Source organism: Pelodiscus sinensis, chromosome 1 (assembly GCF_049634645.1).
Source record: "Pelodiscus sinensis isolate JC-2024 chromosome 1, ASM4963464v1, whole genome shotgun sequence".
Lineage (NCBI taxonomy): Eukaryota > Metazoa > Chordata > Testudines > Trionychidae > Pelodiscus > Pelodiscus sinensis.
Genome location: NC_134711.1, coordinates 181,098,645 through 181,122,409, shown reverse-complemented (window position 1 = coordinate 181,122,409; position 23,765 = coordinate 181,098,645). Strand labels below are relative to the sequence as shown.

At 41.9% G+C, this 23,765-nt stretch overlaps 2 protein-coding genes across 3 annotated transcripts in view; one reads left to right on the top strand and one right to left on the bottom strand.

The window, feature by feature from the left end:
* LTN1 (listerin E3 ubiquitin protein ligase 1) overlaps positions 1–8,874 on the top strand; it is a 43,966-nt gene extending 35,092 nt beyond the window's left edge. The window contains exons 25-30 of the mRNA XM_075910346.1: positions 45–231; positions 2,539–2,710; positions 4,229–4,449; positions 5,780–5,974; positions 6,592–6,759; positions 7,206–8,874. Of these exons, the coding sequence (XP_075766461.1) occupies positions 45–231; positions 2,539–2,710; positions 4,229–4,449; positions 5,780–5,974; positions 6,592–6,759; positions 7,206–7,268 (1,006 nt within the window). The 3' untranslated portion in view covers positions 7,269–8,874. The remainder of the gene's footprint in view (positions 1–44; positions 232–2,538; positions 2,711–4,228; positions 4,450–5,779; positions 5,975–6,591; positions 6,760–7,205) is intronic.
* Positions 5,832–22,740, bottom strand: HEMK2 (HemK methyltransferase 2, ETF1 glutamine and histone H4 lysine). 2 transcript variants are annotated; one of them, XM_075910367.1, is made up of 7 exons: positions 22,519–22,740; positions 19,954–20,040; positions 16,399–16,489; positions 15,902–15,985; positions 12,439–12,580; positions 11,260–11,403; positions 5,832–6,719 (listed from the first exon to the last, which is right to left on the bottom strand). In XM_075910367.1, the coding sequence occupies exons 1-6, from the start codon at positions 22,647–22,649 to the stop codon at positions 11,297–11,299; spliced, it is 642 nt and encodes a 213-aa protein (XP_075766482.1). In that variant the 5' UTR covers positions 22,650–22,740; the 3' UTR covers positions 5,832–6,719; positions 11,260–11,296. The 2 variants fall into 2 exon arrangements, with proteins under 2 accessions (XP_075766482.1, XP_075766473.1); XM_075910358.1 differs by having other exon boundaries at positions 5,832–10,026; positions 22,519–22,738.
* Between the last annotated feature and the right edge of the window lie 1,025 nt (positions 22,741–23,765).

Below are 23,765 nucleotides of genomic sequence, written 5' to 3'. Positions count from 1 at the left end.
ATATCTCATCACTATGCCAAATATAATATTTTATCATTCTATAGGTCACCACCTGCAGCTCTTATGTCTGTTCTTGCCACTCAAGAACTCTTTCTAGAAAACATCCTAGAATGCATTCCAGTTGGAGAGTTTGCAGTTGTTCAGCCACTGAGTGAAGAGTTCTGCTTTATTTTAGGATATCTTCTCACATGGAAATTAATATTAACTTTTTTCAAGGCAGCTTCTTCTCAAGTATGTATTTTTTCTTTACACTCTTATCTGTCCAAAGGTCCATTTATGTCTGGCCCTGAAGTTTCCTCTTGGTATTTTTCCTCCTTTTAAGTATTCGATGGCTTCAGGCCTTCCGCGGATGCTGAATTAATGGTATTCTTTTTAGAACCCCATCAACACTGATACTGACACCTGTAGAATTCACTACTTATCTTTCCCTAGTGCTGAGCATTGTTTACATAGCACTATTAGCTCTGCCATTAAGCTAGCAATGGCACTCATGTGTCTGACATGGCAGTGCAGAAAGCTACTATTATGGAGCTGAGTAGTAAATATAATGCTTTAAGAATGTTTTTCAAATATATAATCTGTAAGCACTTTTTAAACAACCTCATTGGCATTTATCACTTTTCTGTTTATCCATTTGCTAAATGCTTGCTTTACAATATTTAGAAATCATCCTCAATAGGAAGCAAGAAATCAAAGTAGAACTTGTAGATCAGGCCTGGGCAAAATACAGCCTGCAGGTTGGATCTGGCCTGCCAAGCCATCGGATCTGGCCCATGGGCTCAGTGGGAAGCCCCAGGCAGGCTCCATTGCTTCCCCCACAGCCCCACACACATCTCAGAAAAGTGGCTGCAGGGCCGTTTCTCTTCCAAAACTGTGAGCTTGGAGGGGAAGAGGGAAGGCTTCAGGCTTAACTCCCGTCCCCCAGCACAATCCCATTGGTCGGCTTCTGGCCAGGAAGTAGCCAGTGAGAGCTGCCTGTTTGAATAACAAGCAGCACACGAAGCACCATTCCCCTTTCCCCTCTGACTCTTATTTACACAAGCACATGGCGATGCAGCCTGTGCAGGCATGGGACAAGCAGAGAGGCTGGCTGAGAAACTTTTTAAGCTCTGCAAGCATTTAGCTCTGCAGGCAGCCAGGCTGGTTGGGCAGCAGGCTGGTAAGTCTCCTGGCCAGAGCCTGCTTTTGGCACTCCAGCCCCTCTCTTCCCCAACCCTCTGTCCCCCCACTCAATACCCAAACCCTCTGCCACCCTCCTGCAGCCATACCCCTTCCCAGATCTGGCACCCCAATCCCTTGCCTTAGATCACAATCCCCTCCTACCCAAAGTTACAACCCAAACTCCTGCACTCCAGTCTCCTGTCCTAGGTCACGTTCCAAAACCCTGTATCCCAGTTCCCTGCCCTTGGTCACAACTGCCTCCTTCACCCAAACTCCCTCACAGACCCCATTCTTCCTCCTGCAACCCAGTCCCTTACCCCAAGCTTGCTTCTGTATCCAGGGACGGCCCGTGGCTATAGGCCGACTCGGCCGTCACCTAGGGCACCACCTTCAATGGCGTCCGATGATGGTGTCAAAGGGTGCCCGATGATGATGTCACCCCATTGATGGCCGTGCAGGTGGCAGCCCCGATCGCGCGTTCCGCCTGGGGCGCCAGTTGCCGCAGACCGCCTCAGGCTGCTCCTGTCTGCTCCCAGCCTCCATCCCAGAGCCTGCACCTCCTCCATTAATATTATGGAAGAAAGTGACCCTTGATCACTTTCCAAAATCTTGGAGTGGCCCCCCCATCAAAAATTATTGTCCACTCCTCTTGTAGATGAATGTTTGTTTAAAGAGAACAAGCTTGCTGCAAGAGATACATTATTTGAATTTGAACTACTGTTTGTGCACAGGAAGTAGTTGATGCATTTAATTAAATATGCTGCTGTAGTTAACCTTACTAGCCACCAGACTTTCCTGATGAAAATCAATAACAATACATGAGGCACGTGGAGCAGTGTTTATAAAAACTCTACCATTTCATAGACAGGAAACTGAGGCCAGTTCTACACTGTAGGGGGAAGATCAGCTTGAGGCCCACAGCTCCAGCTATGTAAATAACATAGCTGGAGTTGACATCCTTATGACAAGCTTGGCGCTTTCTCCACAGTGGGAGGTCGACGGGAGAAATACTCCCATCGACTTCCCTTACTCCTTGCAGCAGCAGCAAGGAGTACCAGTGCCAACAGGAGCACCCTCAGCATTCAATTTAGCAGGTCTTTATTGGACCCGCTAAATCAAACCACGGAAGATTGATTGCCAGAGTGTTGATCCTCCCGTAAGTGGAGATGTGACCTGAGGTACAGACAGGGTAAGTGGCTTTCCCAGAGTCATACAGAAGGTCTGCAGTGGAAAAAAGAATTGAACCAGTCTCCCAAGTCCTAGGCTAGTGCTCTAATTATTGGATTATCCTTCCTCTATATGTGTATAAGTTCATATCCTCAGAACAAGCTACTTCTTATTAGGACTTATGCATACTTTATTTTTCCACCCTACCAGCTACGTGCTTTGTATTCACAATACCTTCGAAGAACAAAGAATCTGAATAAACTGCTTTATCACCTGTTCAGGCTTATGCCAGAAAACCCTGCCTTTTCAGTGCCAGCTACTGAAGTCCCAGATAAGGACACAAAAACTTTCTTTACTGAAGAGCTTTGTTTAAGTGTCAAGGGTTAGTAAAAATGTATTTGATGTTTGTTCGCTCAGAGTAACTTCAGCCTTAATAAGCTATTTCCAGAAAAAGCTGGGATGGGAAATCCTTAATACCAGTAATATCTCTGCAAATAATTGTGCCCTTTATCTCCATATATTCAGGGTTTAGGTGGGGCAAGAAAGGGAATATTTAAACCTATAATGTATTAAATTTTCATGCAGATTTCTTGCTTCATTTCTTAAATGGACACTTTTAGGTAGAATAAGTGAAACTTTTAGATTGCCTATTTAAAAATATATATGAACCTAATAAAACTGTCCTCAGAATACTTAATTCATATTTGCATTAGCTTATCTGCAGCACTTGGTTTGCCACCCAAATGTTGCAGTATAGTGCTCATGCATGAGAAACAAGTTAAATTGTCGAAAGACAAAAGTTAAGTAGATTAGTTAACATTCATTCTTCTACCAGAGAAGCAGAAAAAGGCAAATTCAATTATTAGAAAATGTTTTTCAAGTTTAAAGTGATATTGTTAACACAGACTGGAAACTAGTTTCAAAAGTCAAATGTTTTGATTTCCTCTTTTTCATATTACTATATCACGTAAACCAAACAAAATGAAAAGTTGTTTAAAAAGGAAATTGAAATATTTCATTTTAAAAACAGCCAAATGCAACACTTGGACCTTATTGAAACTAGGGATGTTAAAATGCATATTATTTTATTTTGTTTTTCTGGTAACCGTGTAACTGCTGAAATTTTCAGCGGTGACACACAGGAGGAGAGGGGAGGAATCAAAGGCTCCCCAAAGCCATCAAAGGCTCCATCAAAGCCGGTGTGCGCAGAGAGCCGCTAGCCTGTCCCTCCCTCCCACTCCCACACTGCTGCAAGAGGCAGCAGTGGGGGCAAAGGGACATGCAGCTCTGCAGGAGCTGGTATGTGTACTGGCTCCCACCTGCCCCTCCCCTCGCTATGCTGCAGGTGGTTTCATGGAATCCTGTGTTCACAGGGAGCCTGCTTACAAGCTGACAGCCTGTGAGCACCACCTCCCCCAGATCTGCTCCAGTGTGGGGGTAGGAAGGAGTTTGTGTGTTACCATGAAGGTTAACTGGTGCGCCCAGGCTGATTAGTTAACTGTTTAAATGTGTACACTATCACATCCCTAAATGAAATAATTTTTCCTTTTTTGATAAAATTTCAGCAAAATGAAAACAACTTTGCAGAGCATTTCATTTTAGACACAGCTACTTTCTCCAAGGGAAAATGGTTCCAGTGATGTTTTTCCAATCACCTCCAATCTGAATGTTCCTAAGATGATTAGCACTTATGAACAAGAGGGATTGGGAATTGTTGGTATGCTTTCTATCATCAGCAATAGGCTTTCATCTCTCTCTATATGACCAGGAGGCAGCCCCCTAGTATAATCAAATTATTAAAATAATGCTCCTGTGACATGGGGCAGAAACAGTGCTTTGTCACCTATATGAGTATGTAGATAGATATAACAATAAATATTTTTCATTTTTTTCTCTCCAGATACAACAGTACTGTCATCTCAAATTCCGCACTTAGCTTGCTCGGTGTATCATATGACATTGAAGGACTTGCCAGCCATGGTTAGGCTTTGGTGGAATAGCTGTGAGAAACGTGTCTTCAATGTTGTAGATAAATTTACAAGCAAATACGTCAGCAATGTACTTTCTTTACAAGAAATATCTTCTGTGCAGACTAGCACACAGTTATTTAATGGCATGACGGTTAGTAAGGACTTTTATCTTAAAAAGTTATCTGTGAATTGTCTTGTAAAAACTGAAATATTACAAGCTCTCATGTCTAAACTAGGCATTAAATGCAGTAAGGAGCCTTTATAGTGATCTCTTACAGTTGTGATTCAACTGAAATCCTGACCCTGTGAAAGTCAGCAGTTATGCCATTAATTTCAGTGGAGCCAGGATTTTACCCTAGATTTTCATCATAATGCTGTAATGGTCAAAGCAGAGATGTTGCTTTTTCAGAACCTTGTTGATACTCTGGCAATGACTAAAATATCTTTCTATTATCATATATGATTGATAGCATAATTTCAGTTGTTACTGGTCTAGCAAGGTGACATTTGTTTGCTGTATAATTGCTGACTTCCTGTATGTCATGCACTTCAGTCAGGATGAATCTGCACAGCACCCGAAATAAGATATGCAATTTGCGCTACACAAATTGCGTAGCTTATTTCGAGTCTATTTCAAAATAGCTTATTTCTTCATTTGACGCTGTCTACATGGCACCAAATTTTGAAATAAAGCACTATTTCGAGACATCTTTTATTCCTCGTGAAATGAGGTTTACAGGGATGCCAAAATTATTTTGAAATAGCAGATGCGTTCCTTGGATGAGGGGTAGCTATTTCGGGATAACTCCGGTCTTGAAGTACCCTCGGGGTGTGTGTAGACTACACCCCTCTGTCGGCAGAGAGATGTAAATGAAGCACTTCGAAAGTGCAAATGAAGCGGGGATTTAAATATCCTTGCTTAATTTGCATAATCACATCATGGCGCTGTTTTGAACAAGCGCCATTTGGAAACTGAAACTGCAGTTTAGACGCATTTTTTTTGACAATGGTGATTTTTCAAAAGAGCGCCATGATGCGATTATGCAAATGAAGCTCGGGATATTTAAATCCCCGCTTCATTTGCACTTTCAAAGTGCTGCATTTACATCCCTCTGCTGACAGAGGGGTGTAGTTTAGATGTAGCCTCAGAGAAGTTTTTTTTGTAAGTGCTGGTTTCTACAAAAACACTATGAATCTGATATTTTCTGGTTAATGTAATTTTTTTAAATTTATCAGTGATTGTCATCCATCTTTCAGTCTGATTGGCTGGTATAAGTTCTGTTTTAGCATGACAAAAGTCATACAAAATTTTGCCTGACAAAAGTTCACATTTTTCTTTTACGAAAAGCTTTGTTGGTCTCTTTTTTACCTGGTATATGCTGTAAATTATGGATGTTTCGTGTAATGTAAAGAGACTTGAGAAAGTATGTTTCACATAAAGTGAGATTTTGTCTATCTTTTGAATGTTTGTTTTTCTTCAGGTAAAAGCTCGGTCTGCTACTCGGGAGGTGATTGCTACCTATTCAGTGGATGATATATTTATTGAACTGATAATACAGCTTCCATCAAATTACCCACTGGGATCAATAACAGTTGAGAGTGGAAAGAGGGTTGGTGTGGCTGTTCAGCAGTGGCGTAACTGGATGCTACAGTTAAGCACGTACCTCACTCATCAGGTGAAGTTTTAGGCAAAGTCCTTGGTTTTGACAACTTAGGAAATACAAACAGTGACACAAAAATGAAAGAACAATCTTAGCAATGTAGTGCTGACTGAAATTTTAACACAGGCTCCACAGCTGTGGATGATGAACTATTAGAAAGTCTCTAAACTTCCTCTAACATAAGACCCTCTAAAATTGGGTTAGTTGGTATTTGTAGATGTTGCTCTTCACTTAAGATTATAAAAAGATTAACAAAAGGGTTCATGTGAATATGTTTATAAATGCTCTTAAATGGACACTATATATTATGAGTTCTGTAAAAAGGAACATGTGTGTTTGGAATCCGAAGGAAACATTACAGGATTCTGTCCGTTGTATTTAAAATGCATGACTTTATTTTATTGTATACATAAAAATTGCATATGTTTTATCCCTTTACCACACCCTTCATATATAGCATGTCATCTTAGGTTAATTTTTCAGGATACGGTCCAAGCCCTATGTATTTATACAACTCCTTATACAATCGAGCCCAAATCCTGCTTGGGTCTTCTGGGTGCTACTAGAAATAAGAGATGTTCTAAAACAGCAACATATCACTGACTGCTGTTATGACTTCTTCCCTTTGTTAGAATGGAAGTATTATGGAAGGCTTGTCTTTGTGGAAAAATAATGTGGACAAACGATTTGAGGGCATTGAAGATTGCATGATCTGTTTTTCAGTCATTCATGGTTCCAATTATTCTCTTCCCAAAAAAGCCTGTAGAACATGCAAGAAAAAATTCCATTCAGCCTGTTTGGTGAGTACTCAGATTTGGTCTTGTGTACATATATATATATATATATATAGCCTAAATTTAACATTTGGTTCAAATTGGTGTATGTAAAATATATTAAAGCTGACAAAATGGTAATCATGAATATGTCAAAAAAGGTTGATGTCTTTATTGCCATACAAAAGAAAATTACTGCTACTCTCAACAAAATTCCAACAGGGTTCTCACTTGGGGATCCTAGCTTCTTAAAATGAGACCAGAAAATAGAGAGAATCCTGGATATTATCTTTCAGAAGCTGTAATTGCTTATGCAATGCTTATTGGACAAATAACTTTTACTAAAATATTTAGTGTTTGGTAACCATTTCCACTTGGCAAGTTGTAAGTCACTAGATCAAAGCGTTCAAGTGTAAATCATTTTTAGAATTCATCATATGTTCACATTTTAAATGTTGCTATTTCTCTTTCAGTACAAATGGTTCACATCTAGCAACAAATCCACCTGCCCACTTTGTCGAGAGACCTTTTTTTGAAATATAACTCTCTCTTCCCTCTTCAATAAAAATAAACAAAGTACTAAATGAAGAGGAGGCACAGATTCTGTTTGAAGAATTACATTGAAGGAAGCCAACTTTTTGAAAATATCAGAATGATCTTAAATTGCTTGGCAGAATGGATGATCCATGTTGATTTCTGAATTGTGCTTTTGTAAAGGGTTCTGAAACATTTATTTGATATAAAATATATATAAGAATAGTTTATTTTAATTTGTGTATTTTTTAAAATGTTAAAGTATTCTGAAAATTCAGAGGTGATTTCAATAGTTAAGTTTGCACTGAAGTAGGTTAAATTGAGTGAGCTGTAGTTGAGCACTATCTAAAAACAATCCAACATACTGTTAGTCACTTAAGAAAACTGGTTCCTCTAATTTACAGAAGAATATAGTGTTGGTGGCATGAAGATCTAAATTTCTGGGGCCATTAAAATTCCATTTATAAAATGCTTCACATTTGAATTATTAGCTGCAGCTGCTGTTGCATCAATTTAAAATGTGATAAAACATCTAGTAACTTAGTGCTAAAGCTTGATCTGAAATAAGGTAATCTACAGTATTTATAAATTGAATGTTAGTGTAACGATTGAAAAATTCACCAGATAAATTGAGAGAGAGAAGTTAGAGAAAAGGAAGGATGCAGACCAGCTGTTGTACTGTCATTGTTGCTGCTTTCTTTATCAACAGTTGGTGAAAACTTAACCTGTTAATAAAATTTTATGCTCCACTCTTATTTTCCAGTGATCACAGGGATTTAGTTTTATAATTGAATTTAATGTCACAACTTAAAATTGTTGTTTCACTAGTAACTTCTATTCATGCAAGATCATTTTCTAGAGAAATATATGTACAGAGCATATAACTTCTTTCAACTTTGAAGCCATGTTATTTCATGTGTTAAATATTTGTACCTGTAAAGTCACACCAATGGAAAGGGAGAAATAGGCCTATTATGTCAGTCTTTAATTGTTTTGGATTATCCTAGGCTGTTTTTTTTTTTTGGTCGTCTGGCCAGTGGGTTTTCTGAAAAAATACTCTAAATTGTAAGTGACTAGTGCTTTGGGTATCCAGTTAGACAGATCTTTTAAAAGGGCCTTATTTTCAGATGAGGAGTGCTCAAGCCTGGTCTCAAAACCCGGCCCTTTCAAGGTGGGCACACACAGTCACTTGTAGTTTTTAAAAAGATGAGCCTATATGACTGATAGGTGGAATTGATCCGTAATCCCAGCACTGAGCTGCTAGGATTTTTTGCATTTTGTTTATCTTTTAATAAAGAGAGCAAAACTTGTTTTAATATTAATCTTTGAAAAACAGAGGAAAATAATTTGTTTCCATGAATTTGATACTTGAGTAGGACAGAAAAGCTTCTCATTTTGTTTCAGTAATTTATTAAATATTAACCATTCTAAATGATTATTTAGATTAGGAGACAACTTCTGCTGGATAAACAAACACCATACACCTTCATTAGTTAAATGCAGTTCATGAGATATGGGCTGCTACCAAAGACAGCATAGAGTGGCTTGCAGGTGGTTCTGTTAGGCATCCGGTAGTCCAGAGTTTGGTGGTGGGAAGCAGTACCTTTCTTCTTCAAAATATCTGGCTGTGGCAACTCTTTCTAGCCTATATCTGCCCTTTGGTAATTCATAATTGTTTAATCTCTTGCGGTAACAATTTTTGAAAGAAGATTAATCTTAAACCACTGGCAGAGTAACTATACAGTAGAATATAAAACATAGGGTCTTGATATTCAAGTCACTGCTATATCTAAGGGTGAAATCTTAACCACACAACTCACTCAGTTCAATAGAGCCAGGATTTCACCCCATACTATACAGTGTGTGGTCTGCCATGTTTTTCTTGGAAATATTTGTCACAAGATATGAAGAGGAGTAACACCCACTGGTCCTATTCCTACTTACAGCACAACATTTAGCAGCTCCAAAACCATTTTATCAAAATAGCTCAAGAACTGAGAGTAATCCTTGTTTAGTGGGACTCTTGTAGTATTTTCTAACTTTAAATGCATTACTGTCAATTACTGTACTTCTGAGTCTATTGCAATTGAGACAGATGGAATAATCCTCTTTGCCTGCAGTTTGAGGACAGCAGCTGTGTTACTCACAGTCCCTTTAGCTTGCTGCACAGTTTCTGCCCCTGTGGCAGTTCATTTATGGATCACTATCTTCACCACTACAGGCCTCCCTTCTACCCCAAAAATATGACAGAAATGTCCTGTAAACACTGGACCACATTAAAGCAGTGTTCTATAAAGGTGCTGGTGGTGGGCACAGGTAGACTTGGGGCACTCACTTCATTCTGTTCCTGGATGACATTTTGATCAGAGCTCTGACTAAAGTAACTGTTCACCGTACCACAGTCTTACACTGAAACTGTCCAGTTTGACTGCTTTGAGAAATCTGGATATTTGAGGATTGTCAGCCAAGAAATTGAAGGACACTGCTTGTCAGATGTTAATTATGGTTGACACCTGGAGTGCTACATGCTGGGCTGGAGTCCTTTGTTTATGCTGTCTTGAAGAGAGTCCAGAATACTTGGGATAACAGGTCCCTGGGAGTTTTTTTGTTTTCTTGATATCATTACCTCCTGTAGAGTTGGAGAAACAGGCCCTTAGTGTTAAAATCTGGCTGGAGGTGAGGGATCTTGCCATCACTTTGATGAGCATTTTCCACAGGATCTTCATTGGCACAGAGAGCCTGTACTTCAACTCAGGATATCTGCAGTGAAACAATGTGGTCAATTAATACCTTGAATAGACATGATAAAGTGGCCTCCTTTGACAAGAAGATGCTATATGCACTGACCCAGAATAAATTTGCTATTTTGAGGGAGGATTTGCTTGCTCTAATCCTACTACCTTCTGCCTTCCTTTCTTACCCAATAATTCCTTTTTTATCTGTCTCCCATATGCCCTACAGATGGCTTTGTAGCAAAATGACAAAGTTTAATTTTTAAACCTACAAGCTATGTCTCTACTGCAGGCTTTTTGCACAAGAATGGGAAGAGCTCTTGCGCATGAAGGCAGTGTGGACGGGCAACAAGGGTTTCTTGCGCAAGTGTCTCCACACTGCCATGGACGCTCTTGCGCAAAAGCACCTGGCAGTGTGGACACACTCTTTCGCAAAACAGTTCTTGCGCAAGAAGCCTGCAGCGTAGATGGAGCCACAGTTTATTGGCTAGTTAGCCTACTGTACATAGGTTTACTGGTTGGCATTAAAGTTGTTATTCACAGAATGATGAGTTTTTGTATGCATCCTGCATAGTCTGATGGCAAGCTAGAGAAGGGAGCATGATCAGCATGACAGCTTTCAACTGCAGGAAGGAGAGGAATAGCCCATACTTCTCAGAATTATGGGAGATTCTGCTAGCAAAAGGAAATGATTGACTACAAACTTCCTATTCTTAAGTATATTATAGAGTGGGGCCCTTTGTTTTTAATTTTTATTTAATAAATATTTTATTTAGTTTTTCCCTGGATTGTTTCCGTGTTTACTACCACAACAACAAGAAAAGGTGAAAAATCAGTGCAAAGTATATTTTTCTGGGCAAATATCAGGGTTTATTTTGGTGGACAGAAAGACAGGAAAAGATACTGAGTAGATTAATGCTTTGAATTCTGTTTATCAATGTGGTTTGCTGCAGAACTAACTCACTTCAAAACACAATGCCATCTTTAATAAAGTTTTCATTTGAATAAGTTTACTGTTGTAGATTTAGGACTATTAGCCTATAATTATTTACACTTAATAATTGGACCACACCATTTGCAGCGTGTACACAAACTAATATATTATCATAATACATGTCTCAATATATTGTATTTTCCTAATAAAGCAAGTTATTTTTTTATACATTTGAAGGATATAAAAGTAGGGTGAAAAAAAATGGAGTACAGCATTTTTGTAAAACCCAGAAATTTTGGGGGGCAAAAATCAGCTTAAACTGTTTACCTTTCAATCTCTTCAGCAATGGAAGATTTAATAGTCATCAGGACTTGCTGAATTTGAGAATGGAGAGAGTTTCTCTTCCTGCTTGTCTAGAAAGTACTCTAGTACCCCTTAAACCATATTTCTTCATTGTTTCCAAAATTTCATCTGTAATTAAAAATGTGTAGCATTACAGTTCAATTTGTATTAATCACCACTTAAGCTCATCCCATCTTAAACTGATTTATATGCTAAAAGCAAAAACAAATAATCACAATCTCATAAAATATCTATCATACTCCTTCAGTTGTTTAGAACAGTTTTTAAAGTGATCATCCAACAGAACCATATGAACCTGGCTTTCTATTAGTGCAAATGTTGGATTTTAATGTCTTTGAAAAATATACTAAGTACTTAAATGAATAGGTAAAAAAAGTTTAAGATTAAAAACTGTGCTCAAAGCTTAAGTGTAAGCTTGTAATAGTCTATATATTAACACAAAAGCCAGAATGAGTTTCCTGCGGAGAACTGGAAGTCCACCAGTCTTTGCTTCTTGAGGGGCCCCTCTAGGCCCGTAAGCTGAGGCATCTCTATGGCCACTCATGTGGGGAGCTGTGAGGCATGGGGAAGTGGCGATGCCTCCACGTGCCCCGTGGGGGGTAGGGTGGGAGATGGGCGAGAGCACAAGTCCCATGAATGTGATCCTGGTGAGCTCTGGAAGCCGCAGCAACAAGCTACTCTTCTTCCCTTTCCAGCAGGGCCCACCCCCATTACACCCAGACCCTGCACTCCCATTCCCCTCACATACCCTACCTCCCATATCCCACACCTCCAGTGTCTTCCCTCCGTCCCAGACTCTGCCCCTCCAACCCCACTGCGCCACTGCAGCCTCCCTTCCAGATCCTGTACACCCAGTATTCTTCTGCACCCTCCCTATGCTCCTTCACCCTTCCTCCCACCGCACCTCCACATCCCAACATTATTCCCTCCCCCCCCCCCCCCACCCTTCATTATGGCAAACACTCATGGTCTGGAAAATTCCATAATCTGGCATATCCTATTTCCCAAGGCTGTCAGATTAAAGCAGTTCAAGGGTATTACACAAGAATGGGAATGTTTGATTAGCTATAGCACCTTAGCCTTGTGCTCAGTTTTCACGTGAGCATCAGTAATACAGTTTGGCAAACAGAAGGATTCTATTACCTGGATTGTTCTCCTTAACTGTAACTAAATAGAATAACCCTCCTGTTGAAAGCAGATCTGGTACTAAAGGAAAAAGTCTATCCATTACTTCTCTGCCATTTTTGCCTCCAGCCCAGGCTGCCTCTATTCCATGGCTTTCTACCTAGGAGAAATTAAAGGAAGATTAATTTTGTTACTAATGGTTTACAGATGACTATAGAGTGCTATAGATGTTCTTGACACTTTAGAAAGAACGTTACCACAATCCTTATCATAAGGAGTGTATTGTATTAAAATAATTTCAGTTGTAAAACTGCTAGATGGCAGTTTAGTGTATACAGTGTACATGTCAAATTTCAGAACTTATCCTCCCTATAGATGAGCTCTGTTTGGATTTAAAGAAGGTTTTTGTTGACACTGTTTGGAAATAGACACATTTTGTAACATTCAAAGCATATCCTTCCTCTAGAGGCATATGGAAGGTATTAGCATAAATTCCACCCAGGAAGGATATGTCTAAATTCCAATAAAACACTTGCAGCTGGTCCATGTCAGCTGACTTGGACTTGGAGGGTTGGGTGGGGGGGGGGGGGGGCCTCAGGAGGCAGCATTTTAAAATTGCCGTGTAAATGTTTGGATTTGGGTGAGAGCATAGGCTCTCACAAGCTCCCCTTTCATGGTTTTATACATTCCAATTTATAACCCTGTAGAGTAAACTCCCCAACCCGAGTCAACTGTCATGAGCCACCCATGGGTGTTTTATTGTTGTGCAGACATTAATTCAAGAGTCCTGAAGAATAAAAGAGAAAGACAAAAATTAGAGCAGTCCAGAAAAAGGAATTTCTGTCTCATAGAAATTGTTGAGGTTTTGGAAACATTTAATTCCAAGTTTGGATAAAAGAGTAAATAGCTCAAGATTTTTCACAAGCCAGAAATTCTGAAAAAAATCCAAAATCCAAAACAGAATCTTGCAACTTTCCAGCTGCCCATCTGTATGGCTCTTGGCAGACTTTGGGCAGGCTGCCACACGAGATGAGAACCAAAGCACTCATCCCTGAAAATTTTGATTTTGTGGAAAAGGTATTTTCCACCAGAAAATCATTGGGCTTGTCTATTTGAAGACACTCAGGAAAGTTAAGGTAAATCAATTAGAGGTGTGAAGTCATTGCACCTAAATTAAGACACAGTTAAAGCTCTGCATGGATCTCTTACTCAGGAACGTTAGCATGTCTACACTTACTGGAGATCAGCACTGCAATGATCAATCCATCATGGGTCAATTTAGTGAGTCCATTAAAGATCTGCTAAATTGACCACTGGTCAACTCCGCTAATCCAATGGAATGAAACACATAAGGCAAGCAGGGCTATGCCTAGACTATGGGGTTTTAAAAAACTCCGCCGCATCCAGAGAAAACGTCTACTCTTCCGCTTATTTTTTTGCAGAAGAGCAGATACGCTGTTTCAGAAACCCTGTTTTCCTCCTTCCATGAGAAAGAAGGGCTCTTCCGAAAGAGGAGGTTTTCCGAAAAGCCTCTTCCGAAAAAATATCGGAAAAAGATACACAAATTGCAGAGTGCAAATTGCGTACCTTTTTCCAATAGATCAGTGTGGTCTAGATATAGCCTCAATGGGACAGTTTCTCCTGTTGGCCCAGTGCAGTGTAGGCACTATAGTTAGTCTACCTAAGCTACATTGACTCCAACTATGTTATTCAAATAGCTGTAGTTGTGCAACTTAGGTTGACTTAGCCATTACTTATGTAGATAAGGCCTAAGTTCATTGTAACTAGTCCAAAGTTAGTTGTAACTACACAAAGCAACTCAAGGGGTGTGGAAATCTCATACGCCTGAGCAATGCAATTATACAGACCTAACCCTCCGGATAGACAGTGCTATGTCAATGGAAGCACTTCTCCTGCTCACGCAGCTACAGCCTCTCAGGGCTATGGTGTATCTACACCAGAGAAGCCCTGTTGGCACAGGTAGCATCTTCACTGATGTACAATAGTAATGCTGTAGACAAGCCCTTAATCAAAGAATAAAGTCAGAAAACTCAAGTCCCCTTACTCCTGAATAAGATAATTGACAGAGGGAGGATTAAACATGCTTTAGTTTATGCGCCCTGACTTCACACTTTGGAAGATTCTCCTTAAATTTCCTAAGTGTCCCTGGGTAGATGGATTTAAGAATTCCCATGGATGGAACAACATTTTCTGGAACAGTGGTCAAGAGTTTCCTTATGCAGAAAGTGCAGTTAATTGCTGCAGAGCTAGTGATTCATATTTAGTGCAAACAGTTCTGCTATCACCACTGGCTCCACATGATCCCTGTGATAAATGGCAAGAAAGGGTTAAGCATCCTGCAGGATAAGTGACCCAAATTCAACCTACAGGGACATATTGGTAAATAAAACTTCAATTTACTTATGTATTGCAATCAAATGGTTCTTGTCTATGCTGTTCATTCAGAGATCCAAAGGAATTCTTAACATTTAAAAGAACTGTAAATATAGTGAATATCACTATATTCCTCTCCAGTTAAATATATGTATCAACACCCCTGCAAATGGTGGAAGACTGGCAACAGCACTACTTTAATTAATGTAGCTAATTACCAGTGATGTTTAGGAAACAGGTCTATGTCTGAGTTTTGAGGATTATTTACTAGGATGTGTCTACACAGCACCTAGGATGTGTCTACACAGCACTGTAACTCGAAATAAGATACGCAATTTGAGCTACACAAATTGCATATTTTATTTCAACGCTATTTCGAAATAGATTATTTCGTATTTGGTGCTGTCTACAAAATGGTGCTTTCGAAATAAAGCGCTATTCCAAAATGTCCCTTACTCCACGTAGAATGAAGTTTACAGGGACGTTGGAATAATGAGCCCGAAATAATGGGCTTACTGTGAAGACGCAGGTATCCCAAAATAGTGTTGCAGTGTAGATGTACCCGACAGAAGGCCTGGAATTGTAGAGGAACCCTTGGATCCTGATCCTTTGTATCTCTTATCTGCTTGATGCTTTACGCAGGGGAAGCTTGAGTCGTAAGACTGGTATATCCAGTCCCCTCTGGATCACCTTGAATATGGACACTATGCTATAACCTGTGGACTAATTCTGAAAGAATTATTTACAGCTACAAAACTCATCATCTCTGCTATGAATCTGATCTCGGAACTGTACTCATGTCTGTATGAATACTGATCTTTTAACCAATACAGTCTCTTTTAAAATAGTTACTTGGGAGGTAATGTGTCCAATCCTTTAGGATAGGTAGAACTTTCAGTAATTCTCATCATATTTAACTTAGCTGTTTGGGTGGAAGCCCAAGGCTGGGTTGCTTTAAGGCAACTGTTGCTGGCTTCAGGGTAACCAGTAAGGTATTGTAGAAGCTGTTTTGTGCTTGGAAAAGCTAGGTATTGGAATCTCCACCAGCTTCGGGGATTGTATCTTCTTAAATCTTAGGAATTCCTACCTCTTCAGAGGAGGTTGCCACATACGGTGGATTAAATAGCAGGAGATCAACTTTTCCATTTAATCTTGGTAACAATCCTGTGACCTAAGGATAAAATTGAGGTAGGAAACAAGTTAGTTTTATTTAGGCAGTCCTTTTATTGGCTACATTTTTTTATTTTACAACAAGAACACACATACCCATTTCTCATTATACAATAAATAGTGAGAATGCAGATTTGTCATATATGGGATTAATATTAGAGATTAATCTTTGCATATAATCAATCATTATGAAGACAGGAAAAAATTAATAGATTTACAATTATATACTACTGAGTTATAGAAAGTCTTCTATACTTTGCTATGGAATTCTGACATTTAAAATAACTTAAGCCCCTTGGTCTTTCTTTCAGTGTGGTAGAACAGCATCTGAATGGTTACAGGCAAGCCTCCCACTGTACACTGTAAGAACTGTAAAATTATTAGAAGGTGCAGTTATTGGAACATGTGTCTTACCAAGTCAGTAATTACTGGGTGAATGTAAACTTTGTTAAGTACAGCTGTTTCCAAGGTACAAAAAGCTGCCATAGGGTTTATATCTGTACATCTGAAAGCAAAACATCAACGTCACATCAATATTACAAAATATAATTAAAAATTAATATAAGACTGTAACTGCTATTGCTTGATGTGACATCAAGCCTTGTGTGTGAATAAATGAGATTCCCCTGATCATGCACACATACTTCCACTAGTTCTCATCCAATTAGCACAAGTATAAATAGATGCTTAACTGCGGTAGTAGCAGCAAATGTACAGCTTAGCCATGCTCTGCACATAATGACTGTTTTCACCACTATTTTGCAGTCCAGACATAGCCTTACTGAATAATCATCATCTAAGCCAGTGGTCTCCAATATTTTTATGCCTAAAATCATTTTCTGAATTTTAAGGAGAACCCTGCCCCTTCCCCAAAGTCCTGCTCTCTCCATTCCCCCCTCTCTCCATCACTTGCTCTCCCCCATCCTCACTCATTTTTACCAGGTTGGGGCTGAAGGCTGGAGTTTGGGAGATGCACTAGGATGCAAAAAGGGGCATGGCTCTGAGAGGAGGGTCAGGGCTGGGGCAAGTGCTTGGCATACAGGAAGAGGTCTGGGATGCTAGCTGAAAGGGCTCAGAGTTAGGGCAGAGGTGAGGTGCTGGTTCTGGGAGGGCACTCAGGACTGGGAGTGCAAGATGGGGGATGGAGTGTTGGCTACGGGAGGATGCTGGGAGCTGGTATACAGCCTCCTGCCAGCAGTGATGCTGGAACAATTTTTGGAGAGGAGATGCTGAGCTGCACCCCTCTCCCCAGCCCGGTCTATGCTCCACACAGCTGTGGCTAGCAGCTGGGACTCCGTGTGCAGGGCTGGAGGCTAAGCAATCCCCCAGAGCCAGTGTCAGAACTCCTGGACTGGCAGCAGGGTGGAAGGCCGGGATCTTGGAGCCAGCAGCAGAGGTTGCCATGTGGTGAGGCTGAGGCAGCTTCCTGCCTGCCATGAACCCAAGCTGCTTCCAGAAGGGACCAATGTGCCTATGTGGGAACATGAGACTTCGCATGTTGCTCCTCTCTTTTGGCACCATTACCTCAGTTCCCATTAGCCACAGTTTCCTGGGAGCTGCAGGGGGTAGTGCTTGTAGGCAGGAGCGGCACGCTGAGACTCCAGACCCTCCACACCTACGGGGACTATACTGGCTGCTCCTGGGAATGTCTGGCAGCATGAGGCCAGGGCAAGCAAGGAGCCTGTTGACCACAATCAACTGGAAGACTCCCCAGGATCTCAGCTTATTATGATCAACCAGTTAGTGACCACTGATCTAAGTCTTCAAAAAGAACATACAATTCTTGTTACTCATACTGTGATTATACACAGATGAAATTTCATACAATAACACTATCCTGAGGAAACATTAAGATTGCCCAAGTACTCAAAAGTCCAGGAAATGCAAAAGTTAAGGTTGCATGCCCAGATACAACTTTAACTTTGTCCTCATCTACGGATGCATTACAATGGTCTTGAATCATCACATATATACTATAATATCAAAGTTTTCTACTTTTTGTGCTTAGATAACTCAAAAAAGGCCAAGATAATTTTACCAGTCTTTCAAACAAAATTTGGGCTGAGAACAGACATCAGAAATTCAGTCTAAAATGGTTCTGTCTGTGAAAACAAGTGTTTTTAATCAGACTGCCTTTCCAGTCTCTCTGGCACTGCATCATAGACTCTCAGTGAGACCTAGTCCTTCAAACTCTTGTGCATTTGCTTAATATTTTATTAAAGCTAATGTTTGAAATAAAAATTGGTGGCAAACAATATTCCCTCTTTTTTCCATCCATATGAAAAATAAATTTTGTAATTTGCACTGAAGCATGTACACCACCAACAGAACCACATGCTGCCCACTATAGGCGTTCTGCTAATCAGTCGGGCTAAGGGCGGATAAAAATCAGATTTTTTTAAAAATTGGATTTTATTGATTTAAATAGCATTTTTTTATTTATTTAAAATAACCAATAAAATTCAACTCATTTAAAAACAGTTACAATTAAATCTTATCACAAACATGCTACACATACACTTACAGTCCCTTAAACATGAGATCATGGCTATAGTCTGTCTGGCCTAACTACCAGCTCTTGGTTCTTGAAAGTTCTGGGCTTTCAAATTCTATTTCTCATCAGACTAAAAAGTAACATGTTCAAAGACAGACACGAGTGGGATTGGATTGTTTTTGTTCTGTGCTTATGTGGTGGTGGACCTTGGACAAGCATGGCACAGAACTTAGTTAAGACTTTGTTTTAAAGGCAGAGAGAGACAATATATAGGAAAGGATGGAGGCACCATAAAAAGGAACAGAGGAGTGGACTGGCAAGAAAGTCTCAGAGGGTAGCCATGTTAGTCTGTAACTAAAAAAAACTTTAAAAACCCCAACAATGCTACATGACCATTGTTGTTTTTTTAAGTTTTTTTGGCAAGAAAAAGGGAAGACGTTATTCAGTACACACACAACTTCCTATATTCCCCCAAACTACTGCCACAGAAAAACTGTCCTGGTCTCTGGGTGAGACACACCCCCTATCTGGGAATATTTTGAAGAAATTGGTTCCCTAGTTAAAAAGAAAACGTGTCAAGTGTAAGCAGTGCAGGAAGACGATGCAGTGCAGGGCCTAGTTGCAAGAATGAAACATCATAAGGAAAACTGCTAATTAGGAGAAAATGATGTGCATGAATCTAAGGCAGTGGTTCTCAAAGTGCAGTCCACAAACCACTAGTGGGCTATGGCCACCTTCCATGCAGTCTGCAGCTCGAGCTCAGCCCCGCACGCACAGGTGAGCCTGTGCTGCCACTCAAGCCTAATGGTTGCCGTGAAGCCGCAAGGCTGAAACACCAGCTCTGGCTTCTGCTCAGAGGGTACGTGGGGCAGAGGGTGTGAAGAAAGCCCCGATCTTCCCTGCCAGACCTGGCTGACAGAGAGAGGCAGAGCAAGTGAGGAGCATTTGAATTTCTTCTGGGGGGCTGTCCAAGCGCTCAGCTTACAGGGAATACTAGTGGCAACATAGTCTCCTTTTGGTTGGCTGGCTAAATTTATGGGAAACTGCACATGTGAGCATACCCACTGAGCTCAACAAAGTGACTCACATGAATGGAGTTTGACAAGTGTTTGCAGGATTGAGTTCTGAGTAAACATGGAAGAGGCAACATGACTAAAAATTCAGCTCAAGCTGGGAAGAAGGGATTTCTGAACGCTAGTCTGGGTGCTACCACCAAACCAAAAAGTGTTTTTCAGCAAGTAATTTAGAGCCAGATTTTCAAAGCTTTTTAGGTGTCAAACCTTTCTTCAGTGAAATCAGTGGGGGACAGAAATCTAAATGCCTTTGAAAATCCATTTGTAACATGTAAAGAATACTTCTCTAATGGTTGATGGTTGTATAATGTTTTGAAATGAAAAGCAGCATATACTGTAAGGGCTAAGTATTCTTATATTATTAGCTGCAATAATCGAAACAATTGGTATTATAATACTTACATGTACAATGCACTGGGTCCCACAATGGAAGCCAGAAATGTTGAAACCACACCTGATCCAGATCCTACTTCAAGGGAGATCTCAACTCTAAATTTAAATAAAAATAATTAGTATACACTGTGATTAAAATTGAGGATATAAAAAAATGTTAAAAATGTAACCATATAACCATTAAAAATTCTATAGGTTATACGAGCTGTGCGCTATGCAGTATAAGCTTTATGCTACAGAGTCAGCAGTGCAGCTGGCTTACTGGGAGCACGGCTGGCAGCTAGAAACCAGTGCATGCCAGCAGCCTGCTTATAGTATACAGAATATATAACAAATCAGCTTATAGTGTACAGTATATATATATTATGCAGTACATAAATTTTATGCAGTATATAAATTAACAGATGGAAGGAAACATGCAATGTGCCCCAGCAAGGGCTGTGGTAAGTAGGAAACGTACTGATTCCCTTAGAGAAGTAAGTTATTCCTAGAGAATTCTCTGTCAGCACAAAGCAGATCATATGGCACACCAGTCATCTTGAAGGCAATATGACTAGTAAACCTCATTATTAGCATGGTCCCTCGTGGCTGCCTGCTTGGCAGTATTGCCTGATCCAGCCCTGTGTATGTCTATCCTTGATACTTTTATGAAGCAGGTATTTTAATTAGAGATGTAAAAGTGCAATCATTTAAATGGTTTCTGTTATGGTTACAATGCCAGCCCCGGCTCTGGTCCCAGGGAGCCAGCTGCACCCGGTGCTGCAGTATAAAGCTTATTCTGGGAAGCTGGCTGCATTAGAGTCTGCAGTATAGGGTGCAGGGCCAGGAGCTGGCGTATAACTGTAACAGAAACTGATAGGCAGCTTATAGGCTAACCATCTAAATAACTACATTCTTACATCTTTCTTAACAAGATGTCAACAAGATGTCCACTGTCAACACAAAAATCATACTTCTAGACACATTTCCACCTCCATCTCCAAACAGCCATGACGTAAGAGTTTGGAGCAGACCACAATGAAACTGGGATCCCAAGGATATATATCTACACAATGCAGCTGTGCCCTGCCAGCTTGGTATACAAATTTGCACTAGCAGGGTTCAAGTTATCACTCTAAAAACAGGGACGTTAGAGTATAACCAATTAACCAATAAGCTAATGCTTATTGGTGAATGGTCTCAGTTACACTCAACCAGCTTCTGGAGTGGCATCTTCACGGTGGCAGGGCAACGATGACATCTCCCAAGGCACTGGGTGGGCAAGGGCTGACCGAAGGGAGAGAAGCTTTGCTGTGGCAGTGAAGACTCCTCCCTGTGAGCCGGGCAGGCAAGGGCATTATACTGCAGAACCCGCAGAGTGTGTAGCGGTGTAACCACTGAGATTTTCAGCAGTTATATGGTTACCCTATTACACAGTTATATCCCTAGCACGGATGTTAAGGTTCTGGTGAAGACTCAGCCTAGCCTTCCAAGGCCAGACAGGCTTGAGAGCACAAGCTGCTGCCCAAGGTGCAATGTCCATGCTATTTTTAGTGCACTAGCTCACACTTCACTAGCCTGAAGCCAGGCTAGAAACTATAGCTGAACTGTAACAAGAGCCACCAAGGAAAACCAGGCTGCTATGCGTGGACCCTCCACCTGCCCTTTACTGTGCACAACAGGGGTGGCAGGGACATAGGCCAGGATCTGCTCTTAGGTACCCCGGCCCCTCACCAAGGGTAGGTGGAGAGTTTGAGGCACGCCACAGCAGTCCAAGCTCTTACCATGGCCTGGCCAAAGGTGGGGCCTCAGGGAGAAAAAGAGGCACAGGGGATGACGCCAACGAGAATAGAATTCCTGCCTGTGTCGTTTTTGCAGTGTGAATAGGTGTTCACTCAAACTACAACAGTCCAATCCTCTTTCTTTCACTGCAGACATAGCTGTGGATGAACCAATCTTCCAAAAAGCTGTCCTTTGATTACCAAATGACTCGGTCGTAGAAGAGCAGCACTCGCTGTGACTCCACAGAGGCTGGGGTAGCTCTGAATCTTTCCCAGGGCCTCAGATGCTCACACAGCACCATGTCATGCCTGCACCGTTGCACGCTGCCCAGCCAGTGGGGTGTTTCGTCCCCGGCACAAGCAGGGCTCCACGAGGCAGGCGCTAAGGGAGGATGGGCGCAGAGCAGAGGTGGAGCCCAGCGTAAGGACTCACCCGTCAGCGCCCCCGTGTCTCACAGGGCTGCGGCGCAGAGGCTGACACATCACCCAGCAGCCAGTGGGTGGGCTCCCCACTGTTTAAAGCAGGGCTGGTTTTGCCATCAGCCTCACCAGGGCTGGGGGGGGGGGGTCCCATAGGAATCCACTGACAGCCAATGGGGGGAGAGGCTGGATGCAAAGGGCAGGGGCTGCCAACCCCACTTCGCCCCCCCCCCAGCCCTTCTTAGACCCCGCCCCCATGTTCCAGCCCCGCCTCCCTAACCGCCATCGCTCCGCCCCCTGCACCGGCTGTGGCTGGCACGTGCTCCCGCCACCCCAACCGGCGGCTGCTCCCATTGGCTGCGGAGCGGTTCTTTCCCCTCCCCCCATCTCGCACCCTGCCTCTCTGATGGGGACCGCGTCCTGCTCCAGCGCGTCCAGCAGCAGGTAGGTGTCCTCGGCCGGCTCGTACACCTCGCTGAAGGGCCCGTGCGGGCCCACGTGCCCGTGCCGCGGGGTGGGCATCATGGCCCGTCCCCGGCACCACCCCCTTTCTTCCGCGAAGGAGTGCGCATGCGCGGATTCCCCGCCTCACGTGAAGGGGGCGGAGAGACGCACCCACCTATGGAGCTACAAATTGACACTCTCTCCCCTAGCTTGACGTCATTAGTGACGAGAGGCGTAATCTTGACCCCGCCTCTTGATCGGCGCTCGACTGAGGTTCCCTAGGGGCGAGCCCAGAACAATGGATTGCGCATCGGGCTTATGGAACGTTCTGGCGAGCCCAGCTGCGCAGGGGAGTCCCGGGACAGGCGCGCGGTGCCTGCAGGGACTTGCCTGGGGCGCTGCGTTCGGGGCCGGCTGCAGCAGACACCCGGAGAGCAGCCATGCAGAGTGGTTGGGCACAGCATCCGACTCTCTGGCTTGCTTTCTCTAGCTCTTTCCCGCTCTCCCTGTCCCTGGTGCCCAGCCTCATGCAACCTGGATGGACAGACATGAAATCTCAAAAGCTTCAGAGGGGTGGCAGAGTTAGTCTGTAGCAGGAAAAACTTAAAGAACAATAGTCTAGTAGCACCTTAAAGGCTAACAAACCACGTAGCTGGTATTATGAGCTTTCATAGGCACAAGGCACTTCTTCAGATGACCAGAGTATTGGAAGTCCAGATGCAAGAATAAATAAGGCAAGGGGGGAGAAAAGCTTCAGAGGAATAGCCCAGTGAGTCTGTAACAGGAAAAACTTAACAATAAAAAAAGTTCTAGTAGCATCTGAAAGACTAAATAGTTTCCAGAGGCTGATTAAAAACCATTAGTTAGCACTTGGAAAGTAAGATGGTCAACACTAGATTCTAAACCGTATCCAGAACCATTAGCACCTTCATTTGTTGGTTGATAATGTGCAAGTCCTCTGATATCCCGATTCAAACCATAGGCATAATAATTAAACTTGTGAATAAAGTTAAGCTCCAATCCTTCTCAGTATCTGACTGTGGAATTGGTCTGAAATAAAATAGCAACTTGGATATCCATTAATGAGTGTCCAGGAAATTTAAAAGAGATGAGGAGTCTTGTGGCACCTTATAGACTAACTGAAGTGTAGGAGCATAAGCTTTTGTGGGCAAAGACCCACTCCGTCAGATGCATGCA